The following is a 14,236-nucleotide window of genomic DNA, read 5'->3' as shown; positions in this document are numbered from 1 at the left end:
TGGCGGCTATTCAGTTGATCATTTTCATATCAACTATAGGAAAGCTTCAAGCCAAACCTTGCCTGGCCTTCTAATTTGTAAGCATAGCTACCTAGTGACCTCTGACATGCAGGTTTTCCTCTGCTATGGTATTTGGATAAAGGGGATGTCATTGCTCTTGAGAAAGAGGATGCAGGTGAAAAGAAGTACAGAGAGCTCATTCAGTAACATTGTACAGATCAGGGGAGTCACTACTGGGCACTGTAATAGTTACAACTATAAAACAGAACAAAAATTCTTTGAATTTAATATGAGAATCTTGATACAAGGAGGCAAGAATTTTACATAGGCTCTTATGGCACATGGAATGATTCAGGTCATATAGAGAATCAGCACACAATACAGAATAAGGGTGACAAAACATGAGCATCTAAAACAGGATCAGGATGGGAACGTTCCTTTCATCCATACTTACTCTTTAGTAAAGAGCAGAGGGAGTTAACATTGGAATCACATTCTATGTTATTTATAATTTATGGAGTAAGTTTGTTGTATATGTTGTATGTGTATACTGATTGATTAGTAAACTAAGAAACAGGAAAGAGGTGGGAAGTTGTGACTTTTCCAAGAGCAGAATCTATAAAAAGCTAGAGTAGAGGAAAGAAGGAGGAAAGTAGTAGGCATTAAGGAAGAATCTTCATTAAGATCATAAGATGCCCCCCGGCCTCATTTCATCCTAGTATTTAATCAGATCCTCCTCTCATTGCCTTCTCTTTGTGACCTGGTTTTCTTTTAACAACTTTATTGAGATATAATTCAATACCATACAATTCACTCATTTAAAATGTACAGTGCAATGAATTTTTTGTTATTCACAAAGTTGTGCAACCATCACCACAATCGATTTTAGAACATTTTTTATTTTCCCAAAAGGAAACCCCATACTCATTATCAGTCACTCTCTATTCTTCCCCAATATTCCAGCCCTAGGCAACCATGTGATCCAAGTTTTACAAGTTATTGATTTGAAATTCTCTGCTGCCTTCCAAGGACATTCTACTTCAAACCATTTGATTGATCACACAGGTACAGTCAGAAAACTGTAACTAATCTTTGTTGATAAAAGTCTTGTAAATCAAAGAGAGTGACATATAACCGCATTCTTAGATATATCTCATTATATACAGCTTCTTAATCATGATTTTCAAGTGTTTTTTTTTTTTTTTTTTATCATAGATGTAGACCTGTTAAATATACCCTCAACCTCAACCCCTGACTGATCCTATAAGTAAGCTGTAGGGGAAGCTAAAGTGTCCTCAGTAAGTTGCCTGGCACATATGGAACCAGAATAAGGAGGCTAGTTAGATGGTTCAAACATGGAGTGGCACCACTCTCTTAGTCAGAATGTGGTTGGCAGAATAATGCCCCCACCAACCCCCATAGATACCTGTGTCCTAATCCCTACAACCTGTTACCTTACACAGCAGAGAGGACTTTGCAGATGTGATTAAGTTAAAGTCCTTGAGATGGGGAGATTAGATTGGACACGCCTAGATAATCCACTGTAATCACATTTCTTTATAATGGGAGAACCTTTCTGTGGTGAAAGGGTGATGGGATTATGGAAGAACAAGAGATAGGGCAGTATGGGAAGAGCTCAACCCACCACTGCTGGCTTTGAAGATGATGGCGAGAGGCCACGTGCCAAGGAGTGCTGGTGGCCTCTAGCAGCTGGAAAAGGCAAGGGAGTAGATTCTCTCCTAGAGTTCTCAGAAGGGAATACAGCCCTGCTGACACCTTGATCTTAGACCAGTGAGACTCATGTCAGACTTCTGACCTATAAAACTGTACAACAATAAATCTGTATTGTTTTACGCCACTAAATTTGTGGAAATTGGTTACAGCAGCAATGAAAAACTAAAACACAGACCTTATAATGTGGATCTAGGCAGTTAAGCCTTGGGCAAGCACACCTTCTCCTAGAACAGTGCAGGTGGGCCTTGCCCATGTTTGCCTCAGTGGCTCTTCTTTCTTTGTATCTCAGGTGTCTTCCTTGAAGCCCTTTCTTGAATGACTTATTTATTAAAATGCATTTAATGAGAACATAAACTTAAGAGTTAGGTGGGCCTGTGTTAAATTCGGGCTCTGCCATTTTACTAGCTGGATAACCTTGGACAGGTGATAATATTCTAAGCCTTGGTTTTTATGAACAAAGTGAGAATAATAATACCTACCCTTTGGGGATATTTGGAGGATAAAATGATATAATATATGTAAAATAGCACGATGCTTGATATATAGTGAGCCCCTAATATATGATAGCTGTTACTATCTTCTCCTAAAGCCTAGAAGGAATTTGCCAATAGCATGCATTCTAACACTTGCTCAGATACAAATATATTAAGAACTATTCGTACAGCTGTTGTGTTTCGGTGACTGTGCCACAGGATTCTGTTCATAGCCCTAAGGGTCCTGATATTGAGCCTTTTAACTGAAAAAGGCTTACTTTTGGAAACTTCAGTAAGTTAAAACCACCTTTGGTTTATAGTGCAGTATGTAACACCTTTTAATATTTCCTTTATTCTTCAAGCTAAGGTGAAATAGAATGTTAAAGAAAACCTGGAATTGTTTCTACAGTTAAAAAAAAAATTCCTAATGACTGGAATAATTTCTTCACTTTAAATCCCTACTGCCCAGCAAATGGCTGACACATAATAGGCAGCAATAAGTGTTTACTGAACTGAACTAACCTGGCCTCTAAGCATTATTCTTTCACAACCTGTTTTATCTCGTTTGTTGCTAGTCTAATTTAGGCCTGTTTTTTGGGCCTTGCCTATTAACAGCAGTTTTGAATGGCTCTTTTTGCTCCTTGTCTTTTCCCTCTTGATTTTCCACAGTACCAGCAAACTAGGCAATGACTGTTGCACAGTATATCCTCTTCTATTTAGTCTTCTTTTTCTTTGACCCATCACATACTGCCTAATAGTCATATTTTAAACTCAATGTTTCCCAACTTTTTATGGCATGGTACACTTAGAAAATGATGATATTTGTGTGGTACACTGGGGTAGGAAGCAAGCCGTCTTATGACTGGAGGTTTTGGATTCTAAGGGCTGAGTCACCCTCTCAGTACAGCCGTCACCTAATTTGGGCACACCAGTATGCCTTGGTATACTTACTGGGAAGCTCTGCTTAATCTAGCATTTTAGACTAGCTGCAGTTGGAATTCATTCTGTCTTTTACATAGATAATTAATGAGCACTGTTTGTGTCCACGCTAAGCTCTAGGGGAAAGGAATTGAGAGCACTGTATCAGGCATTCTCCTACATGAGCTCTTAGTTCCAGGCAGACAAATCTGTTTACTGGCCTCCAAATGGGCCTTCAATATTCCTCTCATACATTTGCTTATGTCTTTTTTGTTTTTGAATAACCTGTATTTCCTTTGTCATCTCTGAATCTTCCTCCTGTCTTCTCCATGATGCTGTCCCTAATACAGTTAAAGTATGGCAGTTTTGTTTGTTGTATTCTGTTACATTTATTAACTCACTCAAGTTTGGTGCCCTCTGTAAAGCCCGTATTCTTTCTTTGTATTAATTCTTATTCACTTACTTTCTATCTTATATTTGTCAGCATTTTCCCTTTATAAATGTTCCTATTGTTCTTATGCTGATATTTATCCTGCTCACTCTTCCTACAACTTTGTGTCATATAAATTCTGAGGAATATTTAATACTATTACAATAAATATAAAATAATATTCATTGTGCGTATATATTTATCAGGTAATAGCAAATGTTTTTTGTGCTCTTATTTGGACCAGGCATTATTCTAATAGCTTTATGTATATTTAACATATTTAGTCTTCACAGCAGCCCTATAAATATAAAATATTTTTACATCTCCATCTTACAGATGAGGAAGTTTGAGACATAGGTTAGTTAAGTAACTTGCCAAAAGTTGTACACTATTAAGTATCAACGCCAGGATTGAAATGTAATCAGTTACAGTGGGCAGTGTTGACAATGAGCCCATACTAATAAAACATTCTGTAATACTGTGCTGCAAAAAAGCCAAGTTATAGACGTATGAGCAGACCAGTAGGTATTTAGTACTAAACATGCCCGCTAAGGTGAGTTAGGCTATATTACAGGAAGAAAGAGAAGTTGCAGTCATAAGAAATATACAATCTGGAGAGTACGATAACATGTAATACCAGCAAATGGTCAGTGATATAGAAATCAATAGTTAATATTATTTATGGAGGATCAACTGTATATGCCAAGAAATGAACAGAGTACTTTGCATATATTATCCTATCGAAGCATTATCATAACACTATTGAGTAGTTGCTATCAACCCTATTTTATAGATGAGGGAAAAGAGGGACTTCCCTGGTGGTGCAGTGGTTAAGAATCTGCCTTCCAGTGCAGGGGACATGGGTTCTATCCCTGGTCAGGGAACTAGATCCCACATGCATGCCGCAACTAAGAGTTCCCATGCCACAACTAAGGAGCACATATGCTGCAACTAAAGGAGTTGGTGAGCTGCAACTAAGACCTGGTGCAATCAAAATAAATCTCAAATAGGTAACCTGCCCAGAAGTTACTGAGCTGGGAAGTGGTAGAGCTGAGGCTGGAATCTGGGCCCATCTGCCCTGTTTTCTTTTCACTGTGCTGTCCTGCCTCTCTGATGGTAGGTGCCCTGGCAGAAGGGCAGAGACATGCAGGCGAGCCACTGTTAGAATGTAGTTAGAGCTGTGCTTAACTTTGGAAAACAGTAGTGATAATGGTACTTTTTTTCTTCAAATTAGAATTTGAGGAAGGAATATAACCAACATTCTGGAATAAACCCAGTAAAAGTATTATTCATTTTTGTTAAACCATTACCTTGTGATCTTGGCTAAGCTTCTTTCTCTTTTTGTACTTCAGCTCTATCTTTTATAACATATATGTGGTTAATAGGTATCTACTTATATCCAAAGATGTTTTATGATGTTAGGAGTACTGTTCAAACTCTGGAAGTAAGTAGTAAGTACTACACAAATACTAAGTTTTAGTACTTAGTTTGAATATTGACATTTGATACCACCATGTTTTTCCTTTATAGCATCACACCTTTTTTTTTTCATTCCTAGGCAATATGCACATAGTTTATCAACATGATCACAATTTTTAGAGAAGCTAAAGTTTTAATGGAAAATGGGGAGAAAACTTAAGGGGTACATTTTTTACCATGCTTTATATTATTGTCCTGCCCATTTCCTTTAGAATACAAACCAATTCAAAATGCCCTACAGAGCATTTTAAATTTACAGAGCCTGTGGAACACTGCCCATTTTTGCAAATGGAAGGTCAGAAACAGTTATTTGCTATACAGCAAGCCCCACACAGGCAGCATCTGCATCTCGGTCATATTTGTATTTCCCAAGAGGCTTTGCACGAGGGGGGTACTTAATAAATATTGGTTGAATAATTGAGTTGTTGTTTTCTACCTTTCTTTAACCTTCACAGTTCAATTTGTTTGCTTAAAAGAACTTCTCATCACAATTTTTGAAAGCTTAAACACTAAGGTTTATGTTTATATAGGTATGTAAAATGACAATTACAAAATACTGTTTTATGTTTTAGCTAGTGAAAAATGATGGCCTCTCTTTTATGACTTCTATAAACCAGTAAGAGATCTGAGCACCCAAAGGCTTATGTTATTGTTTAAAGATTCCTTTGAATTTTCTAATAAACGTTAGAAAAAAAAAAAACCCTCACAATTGCACAGAAAGTCTGATGTTTTATTTTTTATAAATTTATTTATTTATTTTTGGTTGTGTTGGGCCTTTGTTGCTGTGCATGGGCTTTCTCTAGTTGCGGCGAGCAGGGGCTACTCTTCGTTGCAGTGCATGGGCTTCTCATTGTGGTGGCTTCTCTTGTCGTGGAGCACGGGCTCTAGGTGCACGGGCTTCTGTAGTTGTGGCACGTCAGCTTCAATAGTTGTGGTGCGTGGACTTAGCTGCTCCGCAGTATGTGGGATCTTCCTGGACCAGGGATCGAACCCGTGTCCCCTGCATTGGTAGGCAGATTCTTAACCACTGCACCACCGGGAAAGTACCCTTAATTTTTTCATTGAAGTATAGTTGATGTACAATATTATATGTTACAGGTGTAAAATATAGTGATTCACAATTTTTAAAGGTTATGCTCCATTTATAGTTATTGTAAAGTATTGACTATACTCCCTCTGTTGTAAAATATATCCTTGTAGCTTATTTATTTTATACCTGATAGTTTGTACCTCTTAATTCCCTACCCCTATCTTGCCCCTCTCCCCCCCTCCATTGGTAACCACTTGTCTGCTCTCTGTATCTGTGAGTCTGTTTCTTTGTTATATTCACTAGTTCATTGTATTTTTTTAGATTCCACATATAAGTGATATCATACAGTGTTTGTCTTTCTCTGACTTATTTCATAATAAGAATATGAACTGTATAATACCCTCCAGGTCCATCCCTCTTGCTGCAAGTGGCAAGTTTTCATTCTTTTTTACAGCTGAGTAGTACTCCACTGTATATATACACACCACATCTTTATCCATTCACCTGTTTTTAAAAAATTTTTATTTTATATTGGAGTATAGTTGATTAACAATGTTGTGTTAGTTTCAGGTGTACAGCAAACTGATTCAGTTATACATATACATGTATCTATTCTTTTTCAAATTCTTTTCCCATTTAGGTTATTACAGAATATTGAGCAGTTTCCTGTGGTATACAGCACACCTTTACTTTGCTGTCTTTTTTTTCCCTCCTGATACTGACAAAAGAGATTTGTTCATAGAGAACTGACTCTGAAGATGACTCTCAATGGCTTAGGCTCCATATGCAGTTTCTTCTCTGTCTTTAATTAAACTTGTTTTTTTCAGTGCTGTAGCTGGGAGCACTGTGTTGACACAACTCATTCTTGTACAGAACAGATTAAAATGTCAGTGTTCCAATGTTCTCATCTGTGAGAAAAAGAAAATATTTGGGATATTTTATTTATAACTTTTAAAAGACTCCTCTGTGAAGAAAGATTACTTGTAGGTTGGAAAACCATTTGACAGTTAAAGGACAGAACTCTAATATTAGTCTAACAAAAAAGGGGAAAAAGACTGAAAGTTTACTAGAACCCTTTTCTAGGGATTTAGAACACATCTTTCTATTTCCTTCTTAATTTTCACTTAATTTTATCTTTTAATTCCCTAGAGTTCTGCTTAATCCTTCTAGATGCTGTGTATGCAGAATATTGACAGTTTCCGCAAAAGGCAGTTAGTCAGTCATTACAGTAAACACACATATTATGTGGATGGAGGGCTACTAGTCAAGGGAAATGGAGTTGGCGTATTGAGGCTTTAACCTTCATATCGTAAGTCTAAATGTATCTGTTTTTACAATGGAGTCTTTAATATTTGTTAGCTAGTTACTGGTGAATAGGTCCGCAAGTTCACCTTGCTACAGCTTGAGACTCTTTTCTGCCTATCAGGTGTTCACAGGATATAAGCTACATCAGTTAATGCTGGGTGCTGTGCAAATTTTAGAAGTCACGGTAAAGAGACAGGCTTGCTGCAAATTGATAAGGTAGGGACTTAATAAGAGGAGCCAATACTAATGGAACACTTGCATGCATCTAGAATATTTAAAAGTGTCTCTGTATTGATGTATCGACTGTCTAATCCGCACAGCTCTATGAATAGGTGATATTATCTTTGCTGTACAGATGGGAAATGGAGGCCTGCAAATGTAAAGTAACTTGTGCAAGGCAACACAAGAAATGGAGAAGCTGGATTTGAATCCAGGGAGTCTGGTTCTGTAGCCTATTCTATTAGAGAGTTTCTGGAAGTTTATTAACTCTTGATATTGTACGGTTTGGGAGCTTTTACTCTGGTGATGTTGCCTGAGTGGCGTCCTGAGAAGTAGGAGCTTGCTGTGACTCCCCTCTTGCCCTTTTCTTTTGTCCTCCATTACTTGCTGAGGCCCATTAATTCTAGACAACATCTCTCAAATTTGTCCCATCTTTCCTATCACACTGCTGCTACCTTAGTTCAGGCATCTTTGGGACATAGCAGCAATCTCCGGATGTCCCTCCTGTCTCCATTCTAAGTGTCTCCCTGTCTACCCCCGCAACTGATTATCCGCATTGATCCCATAGTAAATCTTTATAAGAAACCAATCTGATCAGGTCCTTCACAGGATTAAATGTAAAATAATACCTAGTTATAGGCATATATCACATTTTACTCATCCATTCTACCAGTTGATAGAAGTCTGGGTAGCTTCTACTTTTTGGCTATTACGAATAACGTTGTTATGAACATTCATGTAAAAGGTTTTGCGTGGACATAGGTTTTCATTTCTCCTGGATATATACCTAGGAGTGGAGTTGCTGGGTCAAATGTTTTTTTTGAGGAACTGCCAGACTGTTTTCCAAAGCAGCTGTCCCATTTTACATTCCCACCAGCAGTGTATAAGGTTTCTAATTACCCCACGTTCTTGCCAACATGTTATTTTCCTTTTTATTTTATTTGATACTTGCCATTGATACTAATGGATGTAAAGTGGTATCTCATAGTGTCTTTGATTTGCATTTCCATGATGGCTAAGGATGTTGAGCACCTTTTTATGTGCTTTTTGGCCATCTGTATATCTTCTCTCGAGAAATGTTTATTCAGATCTCATTTTTTAAAACTGAGTTTGAGTAATGAGAGTTCTTTATATATTCTAGATACAAGCCCCATATCAGATATATGATTTACAAATATTCTCTTCCCTTTTGTGGAACTGTCTTTTCACTTTCTTGATAGTGTCTTTTGCTTTTTTCCTTCTGTTTTTTGGCTGTGCAGTGTGGCATGTGGGATCTTAGTTCCTGGACCAGGGATCAAACCTGTGCCCCCTGCAGTGGAAGCACGGTGTCTTAACCACTGGACCACCAGGGAAGTCCCTTGATAGTGTCTTTTGAAGCATAAAAGTTTTTAATTTTGATGAATCCCCAAATACCTATTTTTTCCTTTTGTCTTCTCCCATGTGCTTTTGCTGTCATATTTTAGAAGCCATGGCTCAACCGAAAGTCATAAAGATTTACCCCTAAATAGAATTATATAGTTCTAAATATAGTACTTAGGCTTGTGATCTATTTGGAGTTTTTCTTTGTGTGTGTATGGTGGCAGGAGGGGGTCCAACTTCATTTTTCTGCATGCAGGTATTCAGTTGTTCCAGTGCTATTTGTTGAAAAGACTAATTCCCCCACTGAATTGTTTCGGCACCTCTTAAGAAAAATATCTGACCATAAAGGTTTATTTATGGATTCTCAGTTCTGTTTGATCTATCCACATATTACTGTAGCTTTGTACTAAGTTCTGAAATTGGGACGTATGAATTTTCCAATATTTTTCCTCTTTTGAAAGGTACTTTTGCCTATTCTGGATCCTTTGCATTTCCATATGAATTTTAGGATCTGAAACATTTCTGAAAAAAATGCAGCTGTTATTTTGATATCGACTGAATTGAATATGGAGATCAATTTGGGAAGTATTGTCATCTTAAGTCATCTAATCCATAAATGTGGGATGTCTTTACATTTATGTTGGTATTCTCTAATTTTTCAATGTTTTGTAGTTTACATTCTATAAGAATTGAGGAACACTTTTGCCTAAGTTGTGGGACTGTATTTTATTTGGGTATCTGTTTTTCTAAATTATATACTCAAGTATCATAGCTTGTTTATATAGTAAAAAGTTATGCCATAAGGAGAACACTGTTAGTATTACTATGGATTGCTAAATCATGAATTAGGATATATAGTAAGGTCCCCCATTTTTAATTCCTGAACTTGGTTAGTTATGCCTTTGTTAGAGAATTGGAATCTCTCCCACAAAGACTCACCGCTCCAGGACCCGCTGTCACATTGATTCACACTCCCAGGAGGACTCTCTCTGAGATGGGGAGACAGAAAGGTGCTTCTGAGGAGGTGGTGGTGGCCTTGGGGCCTTTACACACTCACCCGTGGTCTGGCAGTGGATCACCAGGATGTTGGCCATCTCAGCAAACTTAACACTGGAAGGGTTCTTTTTAATTTCCTTCAAGAATTCTCCAAGGACCACCTCACACCTACCAATGAGCAAAGGAGAAAGGAGACAGCTCATGCAGCTAGAGCCAGAGGAGTCTCCACCAGTGGTGCCACGTCTGCTGTGCTCTGTGGGACACACTTGTCACATGGACATTTTTCCGAGGCTGGGGGTGGATGATCTCCTAGCTCCTCAAAGCAGGAAGCACACGAGCCAGGAAGAGGATGGTGAATTTTGTGCTCTCCTGCCGCCGCCTGTCTGTTGGGTGTGGGGTATGCGTACGCGCCGAGGGGCCCCTGCAGCCGCCTGCCCCTCTCCTCCTCCACTCACATTTTCCGAATCTCTTTGCCGTTGTCGCCCAGGATCTGGAAGAGTCCATCCAGGATCTCCGGCAAATAATCCAGCAGGTTAATGTCTGGCACGGACTCCAGAACCAGGATCTGCCCCAGGGGAGGAAACCATCAGGGAAAGTCACCAGCCAGAGAACCTGCATCTCCTCGCCCATCCTCTGGACTGGCCAGCGAGAAGGGGCCCTGCTGAGGCATCTTTTCACGGCAGTGTCCCGTGGGGGAGCAGGTGCTAGTAGCTGTTGTTTCTGTTCAATGGGCAGGGGAACGGCAATTTAACCCCAGGGCAGTTCAGATGCCCGGGGGCGGGGTGTGGGGTGTGGGAGGGAACCCATGGGAAAGGTGGGCAAGGCTAGAAGAGGTGTGACAGCTGGAGGAGCACAGCTGGCTTCAAAGGTAAATCTGGGTGTTTCCGGAGACAAGGAAGGAACCACATCCTCTGCAGAGGCAAACGTGATGGGCTTTGGGGGCAAAGCTGAATACATGTGTCTTCGGATGATCTGATGTCATTGGCTCCTAGAGGGATAACAGTGAGGCACCCCCGCAGCCACAGGAAGTGCCCAGGTGAGCCAGAGAGCAGACCTCACTCAACTAGAGGCTCCCTACAGCTGGAAAAGGAGCGTCGCGGGGCCGGACCTTACCCAGGAGATGATGAACTGCCGGGCGTACTGGTTGTTGGAATAAATCCTCTCCCGCAACAAGGGGATGAAGCCCACCAGGTCGAACTTGTTGCTCTCCGTCACGATGTCCTGTGGGTCAAAGGCATGAGAGCTGCCTGCTGGGGGCGGGGCTGCCTGACCTGGCTGAATCCCCGGCCCGGGCTGGCTCCAGGGGTCAGGCGGACACAGAGGAAGATGACGGAGCCTGAGTCAGGCAGGAGAGGCCCCCGGAGCATCCCTCCTCACACAGGCCGAAGGACCAGCAAAAAGGATGCACTGAAAGCAGGAATCAAGGTCGAGAGAACTAATCAAAAGGCAAAACCCTGCATCTCTGTGGTCTGGCTCGAATGCCCTGGTGAGCTGAGCATAAACTGCCCTGTCACTGGGGGCAGGGTGGGGTCGGCATGAGGGGCCATTAGGGGGACAGAATGGTTCTGTATTTTGATCCTGCTGTTGACATAACTCTATACTCTCATCATAGAGCTGTACACTATTCCATTAACTGTTAAGTGAAACATTTTTTTTTAATTACCAAGAGCATCAAGACCCACGGTGCAAGGCCACAGAGCCAGCCTTCAGGTCTGAGATGTGGAGAGAATGACAATAAAGAAATCACAAGTCTGCAACACCCTGCTGGGGCTCGGGGGTCAGGGTCAAGGCCCTGGCTAGTGTGTAGGTCCCTCCAGGAGAAGGGCTCACCTTGCCCAGCGCGATGGAGCAGGCAGCCAGGCCGATGAGGCCCCTTTTCTGGCTGTGTGGGTGCTGGGACAGGGCAAACTCCTGTGACAGCGTCTGGATCACATGCTTGATCTGCACTGTGTTGTTCTGGGCCACGAACTCCCAGACCAGCCTGGAGAGGGAGCAGAGAGGGGCTGCAGGACCAGCGGGATCAGGCTGCTCCTGCTACTGCCGGCTCTGGGGCCCGGGGCTGGGGTGAGGGAGGGAGATGACCTGTTTAGAAAGTGGAATTGGGAGTCAGGCATCTCAGGGCAGGGCTTTCCCAGTTCTGCTGCTGACTGGGAGGCGTTGGCTGGGTCACGGTCCTTTCCCTTTTCTGGGTCTCCGTTTCCCTTTGTCTATGACAGAATGAAGAACAGTGGTGAACAGTGTCACTTCTGGGAATCTGAGAGAATGCAAGTGAATGTCCTGCTGGGGCCTCAAAACTGTAGTGATCCATCGTCTTCATTCAATACTTGCTCAGTGTTGCAAACAGCTCATGCACCCAAGTGGTTCTCTGTGTCTGTGTCATTGTTTCTGGGGATCCACAAACAATCAAGGATGTGTAGCAACATGACACAAGCAACACCACAGAAGCAAGAACGCCGCAGGTAAGTCTCCCTGGGCTGACGGGGAAGCGCCATCTGAGTCGGATCTTAGTACCATTACCAGGCCTTTTCCAGGTAAAGAAAGGAAGGCAGGGAACCTCAGGCACAGGGAAGAGCCTGGCTAAAGGCGGGGGCCCCGAAAAGACATGGTGTATTTAGGGAAGGGTGAGGAGTCCGGTGTGTGGAAGGGGTGGCTGGGAACAGTTAAAGAAAAAGACGAGCTGGTGAAAGGTTTCCAACAATGGGGTGACATACTTATGTCTGTGTTTTGACCAGAGAGGCTGCCTCAGGTGGAGGTGGCCTGGTTTGACAGAGGGAGACTGCAATATCTCCAAGGGAGAACACTGCAGTGCTCAGGGTCAGGAAGGGAGGCCTGAAATACAGCTGAGGCAGTGGGAAGCAGCAGGGAGAGGGCAGGAAGGGTAGAGACGCCTGCAAGGTGCCCACCTGGGGGGTGATGCTAGCAGGGAGAGGGGGTCTGAGGGAGGCAGCGCCTGTGGTCACCCTGGGGGGATGCTCCCAAGGCAGGCCCTGCCCGAATGGAGGCGAGCACAGGGAGGCCCAGCTCCGTCAGGCACCAGGGTCTCCTTTCAGAGCCCAGTGGACGTGAAGACACTCTGCCCTTCGGAGGCTCACAGCATCTCTGCAGTGAGAAGCCTCCTGAGGGCCAACGGTGGCATGAGGGGCCCAGATAACCACTGGGGAGCTGCGGCCTGGGGGTCAGGGACATCTTCCCAGGAGTGGGAACTGAGCTGGACCTCGGAGGAGGCAGAGACCCTGAGAGAAGGAAACAGGTGTTCCGGGCAGGAGGAAATGTGTGGGCAAAGGCAAGGAGAGAAAAATAGCCAAATTTGCCTGGGGTCCAGAGAACAGCAGGAAATCAACTGGGATGAGCTGGCCCGGCAGCTCAGATTCAGGAGAAGGGATCTCACATCATGGGTGACAGGGAAGCTGCTCATGGGTTTTGAAGAGATGGTCAGAGTGTTTTAAGAAAAACCCCATGATCATCTCATTAGATGCAGAAAAAGCTTTTGGCAAAATTCAACACCCATTTATGATAAAAACTCTCCAGAAAGTGGGCACAGAAGGAACCCACCTCAACATAATAAACCCACCTCAACATAATAACATCATTGTCAATGATGAACAATTGAAAGCATTTCCTCTAAGATCAGGAACAAGACAAGGATGTCCACTCTCACCACTATTATTCCACATAGTTTTGGGAGTCCTGGCCATGGCAATCAGAGAAGAAAAAGAAACAAAGGCATACAAAGAAGGAGGGGATATAGGTATACATACAGCTGATTCATTGTACAGAAGAAACTAACATTGTAAAGCAATTATACTCCAAAAAAAAAAAGCTGTGAGATGGATGGGAAGGGGGAGACTGTCTCATCATCAGGTGGGAGGGACTAGGACCCGTGTAGCAGCTGAAGTTGTGACGAGGGAGGCCTAGAGATAACAGACTTTTCAAAGTAGTTGCCTGGACTCATTGCCTAATTGCTCTGTGCCCATCACAGCAGGTACACTGCTCGCCTATGGCATAAATGGGGGTCTCAAGCTGGCTCAAAGAATTTTAAGGACAGTCAAGTCCAAAAGGTATGAACTGGTTTGTGTGGTTTCAGATCAGTATCAGGAACCTGCTAGTAATTAGCGTTGTTTAACTAAATGTGCTGTCCTGTGAGGCTGTGACCACTCCTGTAAAAAGGCTGTTCAGACTTCTGGGAAGATGGCAGAAGAGTAAGACTCAGAGATCACCTTCCTCCCCACAGATACACCAGAAATACATCTATGCGTGGAACAACTCCTACGGAGCACCTACTGAACGCTGGCA

The 14,236-nt window shown here is 42.3% G+C and overlaps 1 protein-coding gene across 1 annotated transcript; it reads right to left on the bottom strand.

Moving 5' to 3' along the window:
* Positions 1 to 6,569: 6,569 nt before the first annotated feature.
* LOC309837367 (protein VAC14 homolog) lies at positions 6,570 to 13,336 on the bottom strand (the record flags this gene model as incomplete). The annotated part of the gene is made up of 6 exons (XM_082677829.1): positions 6,570 to 6,972; positions 9,887 to 10,111; positions 10,399 to 10,508; positions 11,057 to 11,164; positions 11,774 to 11,924; positions 13,332 to 13,336. The coding sequence occupies 5 exons, from the start codon at positions 13,334 to 13,336 to the stop codon at positions 9,904 to 9,906; spliced, it is 582 nt and encodes a 193-aa protein (XP_082533955.1). The 3' UTR covers positions 6,570 to 6,972; positions 9,887 to 9,903.
* Positions 13,337 to 14,236: the final 900 nt, after the last annotated feature.

The sequence above is a fragment of the Grampus griseus genome (assembly GCF_964374135.1).
Source record: "Grampus griseus genome assembly, chromosome: 19".
In the NCBI taxonomy this organism is placed as follows: Eukaryota; Metazoa; Chordata; class Mammalia; order Artiodactyla; family Delphinidae; genus Grampus; species Grampus griseus.
This window is presented reverse-complemented; position numbering and strand designations above follow the sequence as displayed.